Genomic DNA, 24,153 nt, shown 5'->3' on the forward strand with positions numbered 1-24,153 from the left:
GTTTAGGAATTTTAGGGAAAGAGAAGCAGGGGAAAGGGAAATCGGCCATCTCACTGCCAGGGCAAAAGTGGTTTGTGGTCCAAAATTGGGACCTGGAAGACATTTTCTTTTAGAAACCTTGATGTGATCATGTGGTGGCAATGTCTCTTTGCTATGAGACCTTGGGTAAATTGCTTAATTTTATTCTGATTTCGTTTTCTCAAATGTGGAATGAGGATGGTAGCATCTAGCATATATGGGGGTGTTGTAAGGATTAAAGAAGTTACATGTATGAAGCACTTAGTGCCTAGCATATAGTAAGCCCAGTAAGTACTATGCAGTACTATAATACCATCAGTTCTCATAAACATATGAATGTAAATTATGGATTAAATTTTCATATGTATGCTGGCCTGGGGACCCAATTCCTCTTTATAAAATTAGATCTATCTGAAAATATATTTCTGTCCAAGTTCAGAACTGATTCACTTACAAGAGAGGCGGCTGTCAATGTGGGCTAAGAGTAGAACTGAGAGTGAAGTTAGGGTGTAGAATTCTGGAAGGAAATTCCTCTCTACTGCTAGTTTGCTCTGGCGAGGCTATTCAGAATTCTGTAACTTTTGATTCATTGCCTTAAAAAAGTGTGTTCAAGACGGGTGTGTTTTATCTGTAATATTTTTCTCCCTTTTATATGAATCCGAGATGTGTAGGTGACCAGGTATTAAAATGTGCCAATTCAAAGGTTGTCTTCCAATTTAATGAGGGAGAGATAGTTTTTTCCTTCTTTCTGCATTTGTATTTCTAGAACTTGTTTAAACTTTCTTTTTAAAAATAAATTTTCTTCAAGTACTGTTTTAAAAAGATATTTAATATTTTGAACATTTATATTATTAAAATTTTAGAAGCCAGGAGATGAGTAAACAGGCTTAGTTCTATAGAGTTGTGTCCCTTTCAGACCTTTTTTCTGATTTTATGTTATTTAATGCTGCAGTGAATATATTTATACTTGTGTCTTTTTCACAGTTAAGAAAAAATTTATTTGGAATAAATATTTTCATTAGAATACATTCCCGGAAGTGAAGTATAAGATCTTCCTCAACTTACCATGGGGTTATGTCCTGATAAACCCAAAGTAAGTTGAAAATATAAGTTGAAAATGTACTTAATACTCCTAACCTACTGAAAATCACAGCTTAGACTAGTCTACTTAAACGTGCTCCGAACACTTAACATTAACCTGCAGTTGGACAGAATCATTTAACACAAAGCCTGTTTTATAATAAAGTGTCAAGTGGATCCTGAATTGAATACAGAATTATTGAATACTGTACTGAAAGTGAAAAACAGAAGGTTGTACCAAATGATTGTAAGTGTATTGGTTGTTTATCCTCGTGATCGTGTAGCTGACTGCAAGCTGTGGCTCAGCACTGCTGCATACCATTAAGAGAGAATATTGTACTGCATATTGCTAGCCTGAGACTAGATCAAAATTCAAACTATGGCTTCTATGAATGCTTTTGCTTTTGCACAATGGGAGAGTAAAAATATTCTAAGTCAAACCATTGTTAGTTGGAGACTGTACTTGGTTGAAACTTTCTACAAGTTTTTATAAATACGTATTGCCAAAACACTTTTCAGAAGGGTAGTGCAACCTATATTATAACCAACACCTTATCAGAAATGTAGTTTATCTGTGCAGTCTCCATCAATGGTTATAATTTTTAAATACTATGTTCCTAAATGAAAAAACATCAGTACATTAATTTTTGCCTTTTATTATCAGTGTTAAACATTTTTCTATATTTTGTGTATATGAAATATCTTTTCCAGTAATCTCTTAAGTGTCTCTTTTATATTGAAATTTCATTTTTGGTGATGTAACAAAAACCTAGAGGTAATGCTGGTAACTTGTTATAAATTTTTATCTTTGCATTTTCAGTAGAAAATTTGGTATCAACTAATTACAAAAGTATTAAGGAATTATAGTATTTATATGGGCATATTACTTTATAGTTGTATCTCATATGCTGTAAGTTTAAATGCCCTGAAAATATTAAATTTTTCTTGGTGATTTTTTTTTTTCTAGATCGAAGAAGGAATTGTTGTAATGGAAGATGACTCTCCAGTGGAAGCTGTGAGCACACCTAATACTCCCCGAAACCTTGCTGCATGGAAAATAAGCATCCCATATGTAGACTTTTTTGAAGATTCCTCCTCTGAAAGGAAGGAGAAAAAGGAAAGAATACCTGTGTTTTGTATTGATGTTGAAAGAAATGATAGACGAGCAGGTAGGAAGCCTTATGAGTAACTTTCTTAAAAGATACTGTTAGTCTGTATTTATCAGGAATGATAAACTTTCCTTTTTTTAATTATTATTTTTAAAATATTTTTATTTTTTTTATTATTTATTTATTTTTTATTAAGGTTTCATTGATATACAATCTTATGCTCAGGTCTCACATGAGAAACACTGTGGTTACTACATTTCCCCCATTATCAAGTCCATACCACATACCCCATTACAGTCACTGTCCATCAGCATAGTAAGATGCTACAGAGTCACTACTTGTCTTCTCTGTGCTATATCTCCTTCCCCGTGCCCCCCCATAATATGTGCACTAATCATAATACCCCTTAATCCCTTATCCCTCCATTCCCACCCACCCTCCCAACCCCTTTCCCTTTGGTAACTGCTAGTCCATTCTTGGCTTCTGTGAGTCTGCTGCTGTTTTGTGCTTTCAGTTTTTTCTTTGTTCTTATACTCTACAGATGAGTGAAATCGTTTAGTACTTGTCTTTCTCCTCCTGGTTCATTTTACTGAGCATTAATACCTTCTACCTCCATCCATGTTATTGCAAATGGTAGGATTTGTTTTCTTCTTATGGCTGAATAATACTCCATTTTGTATATGTACCACATCTTTATCCATTCATCTACTGATGGACACTTAGGTTGCTTCCATTTTTTGGCTATTGTAAATAGTACAGCTAGAAACGTAGGGTTGCATATGTCTTTTTGAATCTGTGATCCTGTTTTCTTAGGGTAAATTCCTAGGAGTGGAATTCCTGGGGTATTTCTATTTTTAGTTTTCTGAGGAACCTCCATATTGCTTTCCACAATGGTTGAACTAATTTACATTCTCACCAGCAGTGTAGGAGGGTTCCCCTTTCTCTACATCCTTGCCAGCATTTGTTGCTTCTCTTTTGGATGTTGGCCATCCCAACTGGTGTGAGGTGATATCTCATTATTTTGTTTCCCTTGCCCAAGCAGATGTGTCCAGGAAAAAGCTGCTCATGTTTATAGTCAAGAGATTTTTGCCTATGTTTTCTTCTAAGAGTTTTATGGTTTCTTGACTTATATTCAGGTCTTTGATCCATTTTGAGTTTATACTTTTGTGTATGGGGTTTGATAATAATTCAGTTTCATTCTCTTACATGTAGCTGTCCAGTTTTGCCAACACCATTTGTTGAAGAGGCTGTCATTTCCCCATTGTGTATCCACGGCTCCTTTATCATATATTAATTGAACAAATATGTGTGGGTTTATGTCTGGGCTCTCTCTTCTGTTCCATTGGTCTATGGGTCTGTTCTTCTGCCAGTACCAAATTGTCTTGATTACTGTGGCTTTGTAATAGAGCTTGAAGTTGGCGAGCATAATCCCCCCAGCTTTATTCTTCCTTTCAGGATTGTTTTGGCTCTTGGGGATCTTTTGTGGTTCCATATGAATTTTACAACTATTTGTTCTAGTTCGTGGAAGAATGCTGTTGGTATTTGGATAGGGATTGCATTGAATCTTTAGATTGCTTTAGGTAGGATGGCCATTTTGACAATATTAATTCTTCCTATCCTTGAGCAAGGGATGTATTTCCATTTATTGGTGTTTTTAATTTCTCTCATGAGTATCTTATAGTTTTCAGGATATAGGTCTTTCACCTCCTTGGTTTAATTTATTCCTAGGTATTTTATTCTTTTTGATGCAGTTGTGAATGGAATTGTTTTCCTAATTTGTCTTTGTGCTGCTTCATTGTTAGTATATAGAATGCAACAGATTTCTGTGTATTGATTTTGTGTCCTACAACTTTGCTCAATTCAGTTATTAGTTGTAGTAGTTTTGGGGCAGATTCTTTAGGGTTTTTTATGTATGGTATCATGCCATCTGCAAACAGTAACAGTTTAACTTTTCCTTACCAGTCTGGCTGTCTGTTATTTCTTTGTGTTGTCTAATTGCTGTGGCTAGGACCTCCAGAACTATGTTGAATAAAACTGGGGAGAGTGGGCATCCTTGTCTTGTTCCCAGTCTTAAAGGAAAAGCTTTCAGCTTTTCACTATTAAGTATGGTGTTGGCTCTTTCTTGAAGTCCTCCCAGAGATCTTGAATATTTTTCTGTAGCTCTGTGAGTATGTTTATAATTTTTATTTTGAAATCTTTATCAAGAAGATTGTTTCTCCTCTAGCGCCTAATCAAGTAATTTGCAACCTGGGCAGGAAACAACCACATGATTAATTTTCTAAACAAGCCCAGATATAAACAGTATAGTAAAAACAGGAAAGATTCCATCTTAAAGCTAAGATTGCATTTTAAAACCTAGGAAGTTAAGAATTAAGATTCTTGACATATTCTTTTCAAACAGACAATAACCCAGCCCACTTTGAGGGCAGGGCAGGCAGTCATGATTGATATGTTCCCAGAGGGATCCTGGGGAGGAACCAGATCAGTAAATTTCTTGTGTTAATTTAATTTTGCAGTATTACCTGGAGGACTGATAATAGAAAAGAAGAGAACCTAATGTCTCTCATCAAAGATAAACATCTTGGGACCACTTAACAAGTCTATACCCCATAGCCCTTTGTCACATTCCTGAAAAAATCCTTAAAAGGGGGAAGCCCCGATCTTTCAATGCACCTCTTCTCTGAGGACGTCCACATTTTTTCTCAGCCTTTCAGGGCACCACCTCTCTGATGTTACCCACACATTCTCTCTCTAAATAAAACTTTTAACCTTTGAGTGTACCTCTTCTCTGAGGTTTCCCCTATAGTCCCCTTTCTCTGAGTGTGCACCTTTTTGCCTTAAATAAACTTATCACTGCTCAATTTACAATGTTTTGTCTGTGTGCTTTCCAGTGGTGTCTTTGTTACTTTGCTATTTCATTCTAATCCTCCAGATTTAAACTCAAATCTTCACTCACTCTGTCCTATTTCAGATAAGTAGGGAGGGGCTGCTGAGAGTTAAGATCTTAGTTTGCAAATTACTGTTGCCTGGGTGACCCGGACAAAACTGCAGCTATACGGTTGTGCTCTTTAGTAGCCTGCTTGAAAGTCTCTTTTCTTTGCCTCTAGGAAGTTTGCAGAACATAATCTCACTCCATCTAGTGCTCTGTGGCTCCCCCAAACGTCGGGGTGGTAGGGACTCAGTTCCCATGCTGTGTAGATCCAAGAGGACACTGGATGCCAGGTGACACTGGCATGAGGAGTTAGCAGGGGACATGTCCCATGCTGAGTAGCAGTTCAGTGAACTTCCTTTATCACTGTTCTGTCATTCCCTGACACTCTTACTTTAATGAATTCCTTCCTCACCTTCTACCTCTGAGTTCCCTGCATTTCCAAACCAAATTCCTCCCAACAATTTTAAATAAAACTTTTCAACCTTTCAGGGCCCCTCCCTAAGACTCCTGCATTTTCTCTCTCTGTGTGTAATTTTAAATAAAACTTTTACTCTGCTTCACTACTGTGTCTCTGCCCTTCAATTATTTGTTGTGGAAGGGACAAGAACTGAGGAAAATAACGTGCCCCTAACAAAAGCTCATCAAAGTTGTACACCTTTTGGGGATTAAGCAGAAAAATAAGGTTGAGCTTAGAAAGAGGGATGGATCTGTGAGGAAAGATGGAACAAAAGGGGGAATGTTAGGAAATGTTTGAGAGCGGAGTGACTAAGTGACAAGTGTGAAGGTCACTGCTAATTTGTTCATTTTTTACAAGGTATTAGGTTTTTTACTTTTCTCAGATGCTGTTCCTATTTCAAGAACATAAAACATGGGAATGGAGAGGGAAGGATGCTTGGAGTAGTTAGCTATGATTTTTCCTATTGTAGTTAAGTTCAAATCTTTGGAAAGACAGTGTCTTGCCCTGTCCCATTCTGAGTTAGAACTACTTGATTTTGCTGTGGTTTCCATTCACTATTGCTAGTTGCTGTTCTGTGTCACATTCTAAAAGGTTTATAGACAAACCATGGTTGAAATTATAGTCTGATTACAGTTTCAAAAATAGTTTTGTTTGCATCTTTTGTCTGTTTTTCCTACTGATTGTCATTTAAAGTGCGAGAAAGGATTGAAAGAAAGACTCTAGTTAACCTCTAGGTTCAGGTCCTTCCTATGCCTAATATTTAAAATCTGGCTATTTCCACACTATCTTATTTCTCAGGAGATTATTTAAAACTTTTGACTATTTGGATACAAAGCCCTAACAATATGAATACATTGATATAAGCCTGTAGTAACTTTTATCTCCTTTTGGAAGATTTATGTGTGATATACTTTTAAGTATTTTGGGACTATACTTTTGTTTTTGCCTTTTGGCCAGCTATCTTTAATTTTTGTGCTTTATTTTAAAAAGTTTGGCCTAATAATTTAGCCATAAAAGTAAAATAAAAAATCTTGAAACTTACATTCTAAGAATAATCTTTGTCTGCAGTGCTACAGACTTTATTGACAATGTAATGTGTTCTGAGGAAGCCATGGCCTATGAGTGAAAAAAAAGTTAACATTTAAGTACTCACTGATTTTATATGTGTAGCAAAATAGCAATTTCAGGATTTTAAAAACCAAAATTAAATATAATCCAGATTTTTATAGACCAGTGTTGAGGAAAATAGGATTTACTTTATAGGTTGTGACAGTGTTAGGTTGTTTTTTTCTGAGTGTGGGTGTTGTTTTGGTTTTAGTTGACTCTCCAAATTTATGCTAGAGTGACATGAGATATTAATAATAGCAGTTAACATTTTTGGGGTGCTTATTCTGTTGCTACGCATTGTATAAAAGTGCTTTAGGTGCTTTAGTTAACATTTTTGGGGTGCTTATTCTGTTGCTACGCATTGTATAAAAGTGCTTTAGGTGGGTGATTTTATGTAGTAGGTACAGTTACTTTTATTTTAAGCAAACTAAAGCAATTAAGTTACTTATTCAGGTTTTTACTAGATAGTAAATGGGGGAACTGGGATTTGAATAGACAGTTCTGACCTGACTCATTCTTTAAGCCATTGCTTTGTGCTATCCAGTTTGATAACTACAAGCTACATGTAGCAATTAAAATTAAATTAAATTAAAATTTCAGTTCGTTACTTATTCTAATCACATTTCAAGTGATAACATGGCTAAAAGCTACTATGTTATTGCATGTAATGTAGAACATTTTCAGAATCGCAGAAAGTTCTGTTGGATAGTTCTGTTATGTAGATCAAGACAATGGGTAAATGTTCGAAAGACATTTTTATGAAGTACATTATTTTGTAACAGTTTAAAGATAATTAAAAGTGCATAATTTTGATGTTTCATCTCTATGATTTTGTTGTAGAAAAATGTATATATTACTGAGGTAACTATAAATAGGTGAATTTTAATCTCTTCTAAGTAATTTAAAATTAAAATACTGGATAAAATATGTATTTAATGTGATTCCAAGAAATAATGAATTATTAAGACTGGAAGAATTTCCAACTTTGTATACTTAATGTTTTAAATACTATGTCCTTTTAGTAGTAGTTTGTAAAATTATTTATTACTTAGTGTATTCTTTCAATTTACAGTTGGACATGAGCCTGAACATTGGTCTGTCTATAGAAGATATCTTGAGTTCTATGTACTTGAATCAAAACTAACAGAGTTTCATGGTATGTTGTTCTTTTTCTTTAAAACATTACATTTCAGTGCTAGCCTTCTGGAAAGCTGTTGAACCAGACCTTTTGATTTTAAATCATTTTGTACCAAGGAAATGTAACAGCAACACTTGTGTTCACTGCTATTGATAATGGGAACGCACATACGTATTTTTAAAAATCTTATTTCTGCTTATTTATACTTTCACAGTTTTACAGTGCACATTCATTGCTTTTTAAATAATATTAAAATCTAAAAGGTAGCTATTCCTTAATTCTGTTTTAGAAAAGATTCTCTATCCAATTTAATTTTTGTTGGTCTTGATGTGGTGAATTTAAAGCAGGCATTTCAGAGTTGCTCTGTTGCTCCTTGTAAACTTATTTGCTGTTCATCATAGAAAGCATTTTGAATTAGCTCTCAGATTTTACATAGAGACACAAAACTTGTATTTGACTATTTTGTTTGAGGGTAGATTAATCAGAAAAGGAGAGCACTTTTCCATTTTGGGTTTGCTGTCACCTCTCAAGTTTCTTTTTTCTATTTTAGGTAATATGAGGGACATAGCTATGAAGTATCTCCAGTCATTTTGTATGTTGGTTAGTGAAAACGATTTGTGTATTCTGAAACTTTATTTTAGAACAACTCTATGGAGTGGTCCTGATCTAAATTCAGGTTGGTTCCGATTGAGAGGAGCAGGAAACTTTCTTTACTCTGCTATGAGAGCAAAGCTCATGATACAGAGATTATAGGAAGATAAAAAAGACAATGTCTATACTTTCTGCCTAGATTTTCAGTTTGTACTTGTCTTTAAATAGTTTCCTCTTTTTCTCTGCCAATCTGGTGCTGTGCCATCCTTGTCTTACTCTTTTTCTGACAATTTTCCTTACTGTTTAGAATTGAAAGAAGATGGTTTATCTCCATACTTAATAACATGTGTCAACTAAAGTTTGTTGGATTCCCAACAATGTTTTTCCCTTTTGGTATAAAAATTTCCAAAAGGCAACGCTGTCTGAGAAAGCATATCCATGGTTTCAAAGTTTAACTGTTAAGCTTATGTAGCATTGGCAAAATGCTACCTTTTTTCCAATAAGAGATTAGGTATTTCTTTAGTAAGATTTTGTCGGATAGAATCCCACCAATTTCAAAATACAATCACATGGTAATTTTTTGAAGCTTCTCTATCTGTGTCAGTGAAGAGTGATATTTTTGGGTATCAGTAGATTCAGGTTGTTTGGTGTAGGCTTTTGACTTGAAGCTCTCTGATTTTGTCAGAATTATTTAAGGGATAATGCCACATCTCTACAAGCAGCATTATGAATCTGAATTTGTCATAGTAAATTATAAATTAGGTTTTTAAAATACTAGAAGAACATAGTAATAATTTACATACATATTAATTTCAGGCACATTTCCTGATGCCCAGCTTCCTTCCAAGAGGATCATTGGCCCCAAAAATTATGAATTCTTGAAGTCAAAGAGAGAAGAGTTTCAGGAATACCTACAGGTATAGCACAAACTTAATTTAAAACATTGCTAATCATAGCATTTTCTGATTTGTCTCTTTTTCTCTGGTATATATGCTTCGCTTTACAAATACCTGTCAGTGTGGATTTCTAAAATTCTTTTATTAAAAATATTTTTTTCCATGTGGAAATGAATTATTGTTAAGAGTACACACACACACACACACACATACATACATATATACAAATATATATTTTTAAATGATAACCAATGAAATACCAGATATTTTCTTAGAAGGAAAAAGTCTTGTGTTGTGCTTAGTTTAAATTTTTGGTGTAGGACGTTAAAGAAAGAAAGAAAAACTTTCAGTGTGAAAGACTTAAATACATTCTAGAATACTGGGTAGTTTTGTTATTTTTGTCTTGTTTTTTGTTTGATTTTATGTGTATTGCTTTCTGAACTTTGGAATCTTATCTCCATTTTATTCTTCAGTTCTTTTTCTTTTTGCAGTTTGTAGGTGTTTTAACAGTTTCTTGGGATCTCCTACTTTCTACCGTTCACCACTTGGAATTGAATTTCCTTTTTTTTTTTTTTTACAGGGCATGTCTCATATTTATTGATCAAATGGTTGTTAACAACAATAAAATTCTGTATAGGGTACTCAATGCTCAATGTACAATCATTAATCCACCCCAAGCCTAATTCTCGTCAGTCTCCAATCTTCTGAAGCATAATGAACAAGTTCTTACATGGTGAACAAGTTCTTACATAGTGAATAAGTTCTTACATGGTGAACAGTACAAGGACAGTCATCACAAACTTTCAGTTTTGATCACACATTATGAACTATAAACAATCAGGTCAAATATGAATATTCGTTTGATTTTTATACTTGATTTATATGTGAATCCCACATTTCTCCCTTATTATTATTATTATTATTATTTTTAATAAAATGCTGAAGTGGTAGGTAGATGCAAGATAAAGGTAGAAAACATAGTTTAGTGCTGTAAGAGAGCAAATTTAGATGATCAGGTGTGTGCCTGTAGACTAAGTGTTAATCCAAGCTAGACAAGGGCAATAAAACATCCACGGATGCAGAAGATTTCTCTCAAAACGGGGGGTGAGGTTCTAAGCCTCACCTCTCTTGATCCCCCGTTTCTCACCTGATGGCCCCCCTGCGACTGTGCCTGTCTTAGGTTGTTCCTCCCTTGAGGAATCTTACCCATCTCTGGCTAACCAGTCATCTTCCGGGGCCATACAGGGAAATGTAAAGTTGGTAAGTGAGAGAGAGGCAATAATGTTTGAAAAGGTTAGCTTTTTACTTCTTTGCAGATTTATGCTCTGTGGCTTTTATGCCCAGTATTTGTCTTGAGGTATCTTTACCACGTGGAAGAATTATAGTACTCAGTAAATTCGATATGAGGAACGAATTCTATTTAAGGGTTGTAATTAGGAAGGAAGAAGAAAAGCTATAGGAGTAGCAGATGGAAGATAACATGGGAAAATTGATTATTTCTTTGACATGTCTTCTTGTAGAGTAACTTAAGCATGTATAGGTTTTAAACTACTAATTAAATTGCGCACACACATTAACATAATAGGAATACAGCTACATAACCAAAGCAGACCTATAATTACCAGCCATCTCTAGTGAAACCAAGAAAGCCAGCTAGGCACTCTAGGCATTTCTGAAAACTTATCTATGATATGGTGGATACTGTCCAACTGAATTTGAACAGACTGAGAGAAATCAGACAAATTAAAACAACCCATTCCTGGGAACTGTTCATGTCCCATATGTTCTTTTAACAGTAGATAGTCTGTATTTGTAAGATTTTGGAGCACTACAACTTGTACTTTTCCTAATTCTTGGTTCAGTTCCTACAGTATAGATCCAGGCAAATCTGTTGTTTTACTGTATACACAGGCCAGCTTAGATATCTCCTTCTTCATTCCAATGGCAAGTCCAGGAACCGGTGGGATGAATGCAGCTACAACTGCAGCATCACCTGGATCTTTGTTGAGGTTTTTTGATGATCATCTTCTGGTATGACTCTTCCAGAGAGTGCTGATGTTGGAAGTTCTTCTTAATATCATATCTTAGTTCATTTTCTGGCTAGCCGAATTAGGCTTTGATCCTCTGTATAAACACAAACAGACCCTTTGCCCACACTTTGATATGCCCTTTATACCATTGTGTAGAACTCACTGGAGGTCACCACACAGGAACTGCTTTTTTTCTTTTTAAGAGAAAGGAATATTATCAGAAAAATGTACCTCCATAGCCGATCATCTGACACCCTTTAAGTGATCAAAATTAAGGATATTTAAAGCATGCATTAATCGTTGATTTACAGTTAGTTTTATCCTATCAGGGAGTAATCCCCCTTTTCTTTCTTTCTTTTTTTTTGTTATTAATCTACACTTACATGAAGAATATTACATTTACTAGGCTCTGCCCTATACCAGGTCCCCCCTATAAACCACTTTACAGTCACTGTCCATCAACATAGCAAAATGTTGTAGAATCACTGCATGTCTTCTCTGTGTTGTACAGCCCTCCCCTTTCTCCCTCCACCCACCATGCATGCTAATCTTAGTACCCCACTTCTTTCCCACCCCCCTTATCCCTCCCTACCCACCCATCCTCCCCAGTCCCTTTCCCTTTGGTACCTGTTAGTCCATTCTTGAGATCTGTGATTCCGCTGCTGTTTTGTTTCTTCAGTTTTTCCTTTGTTCTTATACTCCACAGATGAGTGAAATCATTTGGTATTTCTCTTTCTCCGCTTGGCTTATTTCACTGAGCATAATACCCTCCAGCTCCATCCATGTTGCTGCAAATGGTAGGATTTGCCCTCTTCTTATGGCTGAGTGTATTCCATTGTGGATATGTACCACATCTTCTTTATCCATTCATCTAACAATGGACATTTAGGTTGCTTCCAATTCTTGGCTATTGTAAATAGTGCTGCGATAAACATGGGGGTGCATCTGTCTTTCTCAAACTTGATTGCTGCGTTCTTAGGGTAAATTCCTAGGAGTGGAATTCCTGGGTCAAATGGTAGGTCTGTTTTGAGCATTTTGATGAACCTCCAAACTGCTTTCCACAATGGTTGAACTAATTTACATTCCCACCAGCAGTGTGTAGGAGGGTTCCCCTTTCTCCACAGCCTTGCCAACATTTGTTGTTTGTCTTTTGGATGGCAGCTATCCTTACTGGTGTGAGGTGATACCTCATTGTAGTTTTAATTTGCATTTCTCTGATAATTAGCGATGTGGAGCATCTTTTCATGTGTCTGTTGGCCATCTGTATTTCTTTTTTAGAGAACTGTCTGTTCAGTTCCTCTGCCCATTTTTTAATTGGGTTATTTGTTTTTTGTTTGTTGAGGCGTGTGAGCTCTTTATATATTCTGGACGTCAAGCCTTTATCGGATCTGTCATTTTCAAATATATTCTCCCATACTGTAGGGTTCCTTTTTGTTCTATTGATGGTGTCTTTTGCTGTACAGAAGCTTTTCAGCTTAATATAGTCCCACTTGTTCATTTTTGCTGTTGTTTTCCTTGCCCAGGGAGATATGTTCAAGAAGTGGTCACTCATGTTTATGTCTAAAAGGTTTTTGCCTATGTTTTTTTCCAAGAGTTTTATGGTTTCATGACTTACTTCAGGTCTTTGATCCATTTTGAATTTATTTTTGTGTATGGGGTTAGACAATGGACCAGTTTCATTCTCCTACATGTAGCTGTCCAGTTTTGCCAGCACCGTCTGTTGAAGAGACTGTCGTTTCGCCATTGTATGTCCATGGCTCCTTTATCAAATATGAATTGACCATATATGTTTGTGTTAATGTCTGGAGTCTCTAATCTGTTCCACTGGTCTGTGGCTCTGTTCTTGTGCCAGTACCAAATTGTCTTGATTACTATCGCTTTGTAGTAGAGCTTGAAGTTAGGGAGTGAGATCCCCCCTACTTTATTCTTCTTTCTCAGGATTGCTTTGGCTATTCGGGATCTTTGGTGTTTCAATATGAATTTTTGAATTATTTGTTCCAGTTCATTGAAGAATGTTGCTGGTAATTTGATAGGGACTGCGTCAAATCCATATATTGCTTTGGGTGTGATGGCCATTTTGATGATATTAATTCTTCCTAGCCATGAACATGGGATGAGTTTCCATTTGTTAGTGTCCCCTTTAATTTTCTGAGGCTCTTTTTGTGAGCTAGCATGTGGTCTATTCTGGAGAATGTTCCATGTGCACTTGAGAAGAATGTATATCCTGTTGCTTTTGGATGTAGAGTTCTATAGATGTCTGTTAGGTCCATCTGCTCTATTGTGTTGTTCTGTGCCTCTGTGTCCTTACTTATTTTCTGCCCAGTGGATCTGTCCTTTGGGGTGAGTGGTGTGTTGAAGTCTCCTAAAGTGAATGCATTGCAGTCTATTTCCCCCTTTAGTTCTGTTAGTATTTGTTTCACATATATTGGTGCTCCTGTGTTGGGTTCATATATATTTAGAATGGTTATATCCTCTTGTTGGACTGAGCCCTTTGTCATTTTGTAGTATCCTTCTTTATCTCTTGTTACTTTCTTTGTTTTGAAGTCTATTTTGTCTAATATTAGTACTGCAATCCCTGCTTTCTTCTCTCTGTTGTTTGCCTGAAATATGTTTTTCCATCCCTTGACTTTTAGTCTATGCTTGTCTTTGGATTTGAGGTGAGTTTCTTGTAAGCAGCATATAGATGGGTCTTGCTTTTTTATCCATTCTATTACTCTGTGTCTTTTGATTGGTGCATTAAGTCCATTTACATTTAGGGTGACTATTGAGAGATACGTACTTATTGCCATTGCAGACTTTAAATTCGTGGTTACCAAAGTTTCAAGGTCAGCCTCTTTAGTATCTTACTGCCTAACTTAGCTCGCTTATTGAGCTGTTATATTCACTGTCTGGAGATTCTTTTCTTCTCTCCCTTCTTATTCCTCCTCCTCCTGTCTTCATATGTTGGGTGTTTTGTTCTGTGCTCTTTTTAGGAGTGCTCCCATCTAGAGCAGTCCCTGTAAGATGCCCTGTCGAGGTGGTTTGTGGGAAGCAAATTCCCTCAGCTTTTGCTTGTCTGGGAATTGTTTAATCCTGCCATCATATTTAAATGATAGTCATGCTGGATACAGTATCCTTGGTTCAAGGCCCTTCTGTTTCATTGTATTAAATATATCATGCCATTCTCTTCTGGCCTGTAGGGTTTCTGTCGAGAAGTCTGATGATAGCCTGATGGGTTTTCCTTTATAGGTGACCTTTTTCTCTCTAGCTGCTTTTAAAACTCTTTCCTTGTTCCTGATCCTTGCCATTTTAATTATTATGTGTCTTGGTGTTGTCCTCCTTGGATCCTTTCTGTTGGGGGTTCTGTGTATTTCTCTGGTCTGTTTGATTATTTCCTCCCCCAGTTTGGGGAAGTTTTCAGCAATTATTTCTTCAAAGACACTTCCTATCCCTTTTCCTCTCTTTTCTTCTTCTGGTACCCGTATTATATGGATATTGTTCCTTTTGGATTGGTCACACAGTTCTCTTAGTATTGTTTTATTCCTGGAGATCCTTTTGTCTCTCTCTCTATGTCAGCTTCTATACGTTCCTGTTCTCTGGTTTCTATTCCTTCAGTGGCCTCTTGCATCTTATCCACTCTGCTTATAACTCCTTCCAGGGTTTGTTTCACTTTTGTAATCTCCTTCCTGACATCTGTGATCTCCCTCTGGCCTTCATCCCATTGCTCTTGCATTTTTCTCTGCATCTCCGTCAGCATGTTCATGATTTTTATTTTGAATTCTTCTTCAGGAAGACTGGTTAGGTCTGTCTCCTTCTCATGTGTTGACTCTGTGATCTTTGTCTGCCTGTAGTTTTGCCTTTTCATGGTGATAGAGATAGTTTGCAGAGCTAGCACGAGTGACAGCTGGAAGAGCTTTCCTTCTTGTTGGTTTGTGGCCTTCCTGTCCTGGGAGAATAGCGACCTCTAGTGGCTTGTGCTGGGCAGCTGTGCGCAGACAGGGCTTCTGCTTCCTGCCTGAGTGCTATGGAGTTTATCTCTGCTGTTGCTGTGGGCGTGGCTTGTCTTGGGCTGCTGCTCCAAAATGGTGGAGCCCCTTTGGAGGGGGAGCAGCCGGGAGACTATTTATCTCTGTAAGTGGCCTCCGTGCTCCCTGCTTCCCAGGGGATTAGAGTGCCCAGGGATCCCCAGATTCCCTGTCCCTGGACTAAGTGTCCGGCCTTGCCCCTTTAAGACTTCCAAAAAGCACTTGCCAAACCAAAACAACAACAACAACAACAAAAAATGAAATAAATAATTTTAAAAAAAAGAAAGACGCACGATTTTGTTTTTCCTCAGGCGCCGGCCTCAGGCACCCGCTCACCGGTCTTGCTGCCCTGTTTCCCTAGTATTGGGGTCCCTGTCCCTTTCAGACTTCCAAAAAGCACTCGCCAAAAAAAAATGACCGCTTGCTTTTGTTTGTCCTCCGGTGCTGGCCTCCGGTACCCACTCACCAGTCTTGCTGCCCTGTTTCCCTAGTATCCAGGACCCCGCACATGCACTGTGTCTGTGCTCTCGTGCGGATGGCTGGGGCTGAGTGTTCAGCAGTCCTGGGCTCCTTCTCCCTCCCGCTCAGACTCCTCTCCTCCAGCCAGGAGCTGGGGGGAGGGGCACTTGGGTCCCGTGGGGCTGGGGCTTGTATCTTACCCCCTTTGCAAGGTGCTGGGTTCTAGCAGGTGTGGATGTGGTCTGGATGTTGTCCTGTGTCCTCCGGTCTCTATTTTAGGAAGAGTTGTCTTTGTTATATTTTCATAGATATATGTGGTTTTGGGAGGAGATTTCCGCTGCTCTACTCATGCCGCCATCTTGGCTCCCTTGAATTTCCTTTTTTGGTTGTGTGTACATATTATGTTATATTAACGATATGATAAGTATATTATTTCCAGTGTTGGTACAATTCGTTTAGAAGTTATTTGTTTGAGCCTTCTCTAAAGTTAATGACCATCTTTTTTTAAATCAAGTACATAAGACCAAAGAGTGGACACTTTTGTTTTCTACAAAAAAGTCTTATTTGTGGGCATGGAATTTATTAAGTGTTAATTGCACATTTGGAGGTCACCTAGCCAAAAATAAGTACTTTTTAATTTAAAGGTATTCATCAGTGTAAAGGTATATTAACATTTTCTTTCCTGTGTTTGAATTTTTGAGTACTTCAACTCAGAAAATATTTTTCACATAATTTTTTGGTGGCTTGAAAATTTACATATGAAGTAACTGTTAACTATTGGGAGGAAATTTGAGCATAACGTACACTAGTGTTAATCTGTGTCTTTGGTGAAACCATTAACCCGTTATTGGAACCACTAAGAACCGTTTCTGAGAATTAGAGTACCTCATTCTAGAAGAAATATTTTCTGATAATATAGAGTTAAAGGTTGCAGACTAGTATTTCAGTTATGTATATTTCTGCTCATAAAGTTCTTTAACCGTTTCTAGTTACAAAACTGAATATTAGGTAAGACTGGGTTAATTCTGGGCTTAAAAAGTCAGCTTATCTTGTAAGAAAATAAGTGTTGCAAGAGCAGACAGCAGATTTTCCAGGTTATTTCACATTTCAACGTATAGTTTTCTGCAAAACCTTTTATGCCAACTTCTTTTAATTATCCAAAAAAATTGTATGATGTATTATTTGTTTTATAGTTGACAAACTGAGAAATAGTATTATCTAATGCTTAATCTTCCTTGCATGTGACAGGTACTGTGCTAAATATAACAACAGTATAAAATAGGTAGTATTGTCTTCATTTTACACATGAGGAAACTGATTCTTAGGCAATTTAGAGACTTTTCTAAGGACACCTTGACTCATATGGAAGAGCCAGAATTCAAACCCATTCATGTCTAACTGTAGAGGCTGAGGTTTTACCTGCTACGCAGAACTATTCTTTTCTTATAAATGTACTTTTGTTATTATTCTGACATAAAATAGCTTTTGAGGATTTAAATTTGTTTTATTGGTTTGAAAAATCATTTTAATATAGTTTTGATCACAGTTCTAGATTTTTAAACTGTTTTTCTTGTTCATTCAAGAAACTTCTGCAGCATCCAGAACTGAGTAATAGTCAACTTCTGGCAGATTTTCTCTCTCCCAATGGTGGAGAAACACAGTTTCTTGATAAGATACTACCAGATGTAAATCTTGGTAAGTCAATTTTAAGAATTACATAGAGGACAAACTGCAAAGAAAAGAATCAGTATTTTCAGATTAGTTTAGAAAAATAGTTTATATAGTGAAGCCATTGTCAAGCTCTAAAGGACTTCTTATACACTGTTAGTAGGAAAATAAATTGGAAAACCATTTAGAAAAATAGTTCGGTAAAGAACTGAATAACCCAGAAGTTCTTCTCTGAGATATATACTCTAGAGAATCTTGTATTCATATTTCAGAATGTTCATAGCAGCATTGTTTATAATAGCCAAAACTGGACCTAAAACAAGTATTCATCAGCAATAGGATGAACGGGTAAATTGTGGTAGACTCATAAAGTGAACACTTACTGAATCAAGTTCAATACAGACCAAGCTAATATAAGCTGGAAAAGTTTGAATAAAATTGTTAAAGAGACAAATGGAAGAAAAGCAGTATTTCTAAATATGTTTTATATAATGTATTCTTACATATATATAAAACTAACTAAATAAATATTACAAGTGGGCATTTGGCTTGCATCTGGATCTATCTAAATTAATACATTTAGTTGAATCAATATAATTTGGTGTGTGTGTGTCTTCTTATCAAGGAAAAATGTGAGGATATTTTACATTTGGTTATATATGGTGTTGAGGAGATAGAATTGGGTAAACCTGATTACTGCCTAGATTTGACTGAAAGAGAAGAAATACTCAAAGATGATCCAGGTTTCTTTTACACAACTGTGTGAATGCTGGTACTTGCTGAGATAGGGAGTTTAAGAGCAGTTCTGAACTTGTTGAGTTTATAGAATCCAGTTGGAGAAGTTTTATAAGACAGGAGACAGGCGTGGAGTAGAGATTAGAGAGTATGTGAAACCAGATGGAGGAAATAATTTGGTTAAGGAAGAGCATGTAGAAGACAGAAAGCACAGAATGAAGTGCTGTTATTTAAGGAAATTGGGAAATTCTAAGGAGGCAAGAGAAATTTATGGAGTTGCCAAAAGAGAAATAAAATAGCCTGGTGGGAGGGTGGGTAGTTTGCATGTCATGAGACAATCTCTATTTTTATTTTTCATTTTTATATCTTTGACTACCGCCATATACATCTTTTTTTCTCAATTGAACTGGAAGAAATTTAAGTTGTATTTATCAGTTTTGACTAATTTTTCAAGTCATTTCTGAATGCTTGAGAAAAATCTCAAGATGTTTGATATTTTATAATAAGGGAACCTGGAAATAAGATCAAGAAGAAATTTTAGCAGACAAGATTAGAATATACTTAATCTAAATTTAGAATATAAACTATTCAGATAGCCAATTTAAATTTTGTAGCAATTATTAAAACTTTTTTCTTTTGACTGACTTTTTTTTTTTTTGGTATCATTAATCTAGCATTACCTGAGGAACATTATGTTTACTAGACTCCCCCCACTCTCCCCATCACCAAGTTCCCCCCACATACCCCATTACAGCCACTGTCCATCAGCGTAGTAAGTTGTTGTAGAATCACTACTTGTCTTCTCTGTGTTGTACAGCCCTCCCAGTACCCCCCCACCACATTATACATGCTTATCATAAGGCCCCCTTTCTTCCCCTCCCTGCCCTTATTCCTCCCTTCCCACCCATCCTCCCCAGTCCCTTTCCCTTTGGTAACTGTTAATCCATTCTTGGGTTCTGTGTGTCTGCTGCTGTTTTGCTCCTTCCATTTCTTCTTTGTTCTTATACTCCACAGATGAGTGAAATCATTTGGTACTTGTCTTTCTCTGCCTGGCTTATTTCACTGAGCATAATACCCTCTAGCTCCATCCATGTTGTTGCAAATGGTAGGATTTGTTTTCTCCTTATGACTGAATGATATTCCATTGTGTATATGTACCACATCTTCTTTATCCATTCATCTACTGATGGCCACTTAGGTTGCTTCCATTTCTTGGCTATTCTCCATAGCGCTGCGATAGACATAGGGGTGCATCTGTCTTTTTCAAACTGGGCTGCTGCATTCTTAGGGTAAATTCCTAGAAGTGGATTCCTGGGTCAAATGGTATTTCTATTTTGAGTTTTTTGAGGAACCTTCTTTTGACCGACTTTTGCATACTTTTAGATATCTTTATATATTTATTACCCTTGCTTAAAATCTTTCCAGAGTATTTCTTATGGAAAATTTAAAGAATACGTACAAGTAGAGAAATTTGTATAATTAATTCCTTACTCTATTTCAACAGTTATCAACTCTTGGCTTGTTCAGTCCTTTCCCCCACCTCCCACCCCACTGGATTATTTAAAAGTAAATCCCAAATATTGTATCTCTAAATATTTAAGAATACCATGTTTATATGGGGTATCATGATTAGTACGCATGGTGTGTGTGGGGTCACAGGGAAGACAGTGTAACACAGAGAAGACAAGTAGGGACTCTGTGGCATCTGACTACACTGGACAGTGACTGCAATGGGGTATGTGGGGAGACTCAATAATAAGAGTCAATCTAGTAACCACATCGTTTTTTTTGTGAAACCTTCATTAGAGTGTATATCAGTGATACCTTAATAAAAAATTTAAAAAAAATACCATGTTTATTGCAAATTTCTGTTAAGTATGACATGGTCATTTATAAATATTTTTTATGATTTTACTTTTTACTTGGCTGTTTAGTATTTAAAATTACCTAGTGAAGTATTCATATGAGCAGTAATGAACTGTGTTATGCCTTCGGAAAATTAATATTTTACTTTTAATTACAGGGAAAATTATAAAATCTGTTCCTGGGAAACTAATGAAAGAGGTGAATAACTGATTTATATTATTCTATAACATGGTAGTTATAAGCATATCAGTGAATTTGAATGGTTTATAATGTATTGAAAGCTATAATACTGATTTTCAATTTTCATACTGTGATCTCTGTGTCATCACAGAAAGGTCAGCATTTGGAAACTTTCATCATGAATTTCTTTAATTCTTGTGAATCTCCAAAGCCTAAACCAAGTAAACCAGAACTGACCATTCTCAGCCCCACTTCAGAAAACAACAAGAAGGTACTGCACATTGCCTTAAAGAGCCATTTTTTTAAGTTGTCCTACTTGAGATGACTTTTCCACTGTAGGAAGGATACTGTGTCAATGAAAGGGATAGAACTTGTTATTTCCTTTGAATGGAAGTTAGTCATACAGTGTAAGGACTGTATTGTATGTAGTTGCTTGGTTCTTTGCTTTAATGGAGTAAATGTTTCTTTAAATTTGGTGTTTGCAAACTTTTACCTCTCCTGTATTTGGGGGGATCTTTAAAAATGGTTTTCTTAAGTTGTAAATTGGCAACTTATAATCAAGGAACTAATTGCCATAATGCATGTATGTTTCATAGTATTACTTAATTTTAATGACTTATAAAATATTTCATCTGTTCATTAAAGAAATATTTTGTTGTGTGACTACTGTTGAGTGTTAGGCACTGGGAAAGTAAAGATATATTCCCTGTCTGCAAGAAGCTCAGTTAAGGGATAGATTAGTGCCCAGCATGGGGAGCTATGTGAGCTCAAAGGACAGGTTTCTCCCCCTTCAAAAAACCTTAATTGTTTTTTAGTATAAAAGGTATTTATTTTTCTCATTTCATTTATTATTGGAAAACAGAAGTACAGTTGATTTTTGTGTATTGATTTTTTAAATTCAGTAATCTTGCTAGAGTTATATTAATTTTAATAATATGTCTATTCTTTTGGATTTACACACTTATCTTCAAATGATGGCAGTTTTGTTTCATTCATGGTAAGGACCTATGTAAGATACAAGGGGAAAGATTTCAGTGTTTCACCATTAAATGACATAGTGTAGCTTTTTTCATAGATACCCTTTATGAGGTTAAGGAAGTTTACATCATGTTTATGAGTAGATATTGCGATTTAATGTTAATTCTCATTCTGTCCTAATCAGGTTTTGGTATCAAGGTTATATTAAGCTTTTCCTATTTACTGAGTTATGTATAGCGAGTTAAAATTGGAATTATTAGTTCTTTAAGTAATTGACAGAACTTGTTGGAAAAGTCATGTAGGCTTCAAGTTTTATTTGTGGGAATATTTTTTTTTAACAACAAAGTTTATTTCTTTAGTGATCGTAATATTCTTCAGGTTTTTTATTTTATGAGTCAGTTTTTGATAGGTTATATTTTTCAGTGAATTTTCTATTTTATCTAAATTTGAAAGTTTTTTGGCCTGAAGTTGTTAATAATATCCTTTCTTCTTTTCACTGACATCTGTAGCTATGTCTCCTTTTATTCCTGACATTGTGTCTGCTTTTTCTTTCTTGATTAATCGTGTCAAAGGTTATATATTCATTTGTTCCTCTTGGCATAAAAAAAGGGGTTCTGTATGGATAATGAATTATCTATAGTGTCTAAAATGAATCTAGACTTTTATATATTTTGGGTGGACCATTCATTTTTTTATTTGATTTTGGGCATATGTGTGGAATTTTGGAGGCAGATCTTAACCTATCTGATGATCTGTTTTGATGGGAAAAAGTTTACAAACCTTTTCTTTGTGTCACCATAGTCTTAGTGATTGTTATGAGCAGGTGTAATAAATTATGTATCTGTTTATTAATTCAGCTGTGACTTTAGCTTTTCAGTGATCTATTTAAGAATAATGCAAACCGTGCTGAGAATACAGAAAGAAAGCAAAATCAAAATTATTTTATGGAGATGATGACTGTAGAAGGTGTCTATGATTACCTGATGTACGTAGGTAAGATCTGTGTGGTTACTGCTAAAAACCTATTTTTCATCGACATATTATTTCTTCTGTGATGGAAATTAATGCTCCTGATTATTGAACTTTAGTAACTTTTTTAAATTGAAAATTTTACTTACATAAGATTTCAACATAACTGGTCTTGAACATGTTAAAGTCACTAGTGTTTACAAATAAAATAATGACTTTTTTTTTTACATTGGAAAATGTTCAAAATACCTATTCATTTTAACAACTAAGAATTTCATATGGTCTTACCTCTTAGGACGGGTGGTTTTCCAAGTTCCTGACTGGCTTCATCATCTCTTAATGGGAACACGAATTCTCTTTAAAAACACCCTGGAAATGTATACGGATTACTATCTTCATTGTAAGCTAGAACAGCTATTTCAGGAGCACCGTTTGGTCTCACTCATAACACTTCTCAGAGGTTCGTATTTTTTCATGTGTTTGTTTATGTTCTGTATACTCTTAAAGATTTTAATTGGATCTAAAAGAGTAAGAAGTCTTGTTTTTATTTGGTTTATTAATATTTCTACTATGAGGAAATACTCTGTGTATATAGTAAGTGAAAATTCCAGTGGATATTTTTGTCTTTTTAGATGCTGTATTCTGTGAAAACACTGAACCTCGCTCTCTCCAAGATAAGCAAAAACGAGCTAAACGGACTTTTGAAGAAATGATGAATTACATCCCAGGTGTAATATTAAGAAATAGTTTAATTAGCACTCCTATGAGGTCACAATGTATAGTAATTATTGAGGCTAGTATCTACTCTGGGTTTTCATTTTAGAAATAGTTAAAAGGACCAATTAAAAAAACACATTAGTTAAATAAAATTTGCTTTTTATGACATTAGTACTAAAAAATTTAAGACAGGGCTATTCTCACACAATAGCCAGATTCTTTCAACAATTATTTATAGTCAGAATGATCATCAAAGTGATATGTTTATGGGACAGTTGGAGTCCTGTTGGCCCACTTACACTGTCACTGTAAGAGCTGCACTAGTGTGTATGACTAAAAGATCAGAATTCATTTTTTCATTCCAAATTTATTGAACATTTTCCATGTGCGAGGCACTATGCAGATTTTTAAAAAAAGAGATATAAAAAGTTTATTGGGTAGCTCAGTCTCCTGTAGCAAGAAAACAGGCAGAAAAACATGCATGTGATAATAAGGGCATGTTGAAGTTACAGAGTATCTTGGAGGAGGATGGTCACCTCTCCTGTAAAGGAGGTAGGCTTGTGTCACTAAGTAAATGAGAAGTAGTAACCTCTTACTGACATGGGAAATCCAAGAAAATATCAGAGTGAAAGTGCCTACCCATTATTCAGGAGGAAATGTCAAGTATGCAGTGTGATCTCCAGGTTTGGAGTTGGAGGAATGATGGTCCAGGATAGAGAAACGGGAGTCATGTGTGAGTGGATAATAATGCCCAGGGAGAAAATAGTAAGAATTGAGGAGGGCTTTGGACTGTCCTTTAGAGAATTCTTATCATTGAAAAATAGTCTCAGAATAGTCCTGCTGCTCTGTATGAAGATAGTTAAATTAAATCCATGGTGTGAATGTAAAAGTGGACAAAAGCTTTTTTGGCATAGTCTTCTGTAGTTAAATGATGAGATAATTTGCCTGTTTTGTAATACAGTGACCCTTAGCATTCATGGTTTTAGCAGGCTTTGTTTTGATATTCAGGGATGATGTGGAAAGCCAGTGAATGCAATAATTTGTTATTTTGCTGAGGTATGAATTTGAATCATATCTATTTCACGACTTCCATTTGGGAAGGAGTAATTTAGCTAGTGAGTAAGATTGGCATATTTTTCTGTATTCCTCTACTCCTCATTTCTTTCTTAGTGACCCTTGAAGGATCTGAAAGGATCATTTACTTTTGTCCATTTTGCTT

General features: G+C 35.8%; 1 protein-coding gene across 14 annotated transcripts in view; it reads left to right on the forward strand.

Moving 5' to 3' along the window:
* The window catches only part of SNX14 (sorting nexin 14), a 108,141-nt gene that overhangs the window by 80,388 nt on the left and 3,600 nt on the right, over window positions 1-24,153 (forward strand). For 7 of the 14 annotated variants that reach the window (XM_037022865.2, XM_037022897.2, XM_073219326.1 and 4 more), the window contains 9 exons: window positions 2,066-2,267; window positions 7,776-7,859; window positions 9,249-9,349; window positions 17,405-17,516; window positions 20,248-20,288; window positions 20,422-20,541; window positions 22,118-22,241; window positions 22,513-22,677; window positions 22,850-22,945. In XM_037022865.2, the coding sequence (XP_036878760.2) occupies window positions 2,066-2,267; window positions 7,776-7,859; window positions 9,249-9,349; window positions 17,405-17,516; window positions 20,248-20,288; window positions 20,422-20,541; window positions 22,118-22,241; window positions 22,513-22,677; window positions 22,850-22,945 (1,045 nt within the window). Of the gene's footprint in view, window positions 1-2,065; window positions 2,268-7,775; window positions 7,860-8,391; window positions 8,518-9,248; window positions 9,350-17,404; window positions 17,517-20,247; window positions 20,289-20,421; window positions 20,542-22,117; window positions 22,242-22,512; window positions 22,678-22,849; window positions 22,946-24,153 lie in introns of all 14 variants that reach the window. The other 7 variants (XM_037022843.2, XM_037022852.2, XM_037022876.2 and 4 more) reach the window with 2 other exon arrangements.

This window comes from Manis javanica, chromosome 13, assembly GCF_040802235.1.
Source record: "Manis javanica isolate MJ-LG chromosome 13, MJ_LKY, whole genome shotgun sequence".
NCBI lineage: Eukaryota > Metazoa > Chordata > Mammalia > Pholidota > Manidae > Manis > Manis javanica.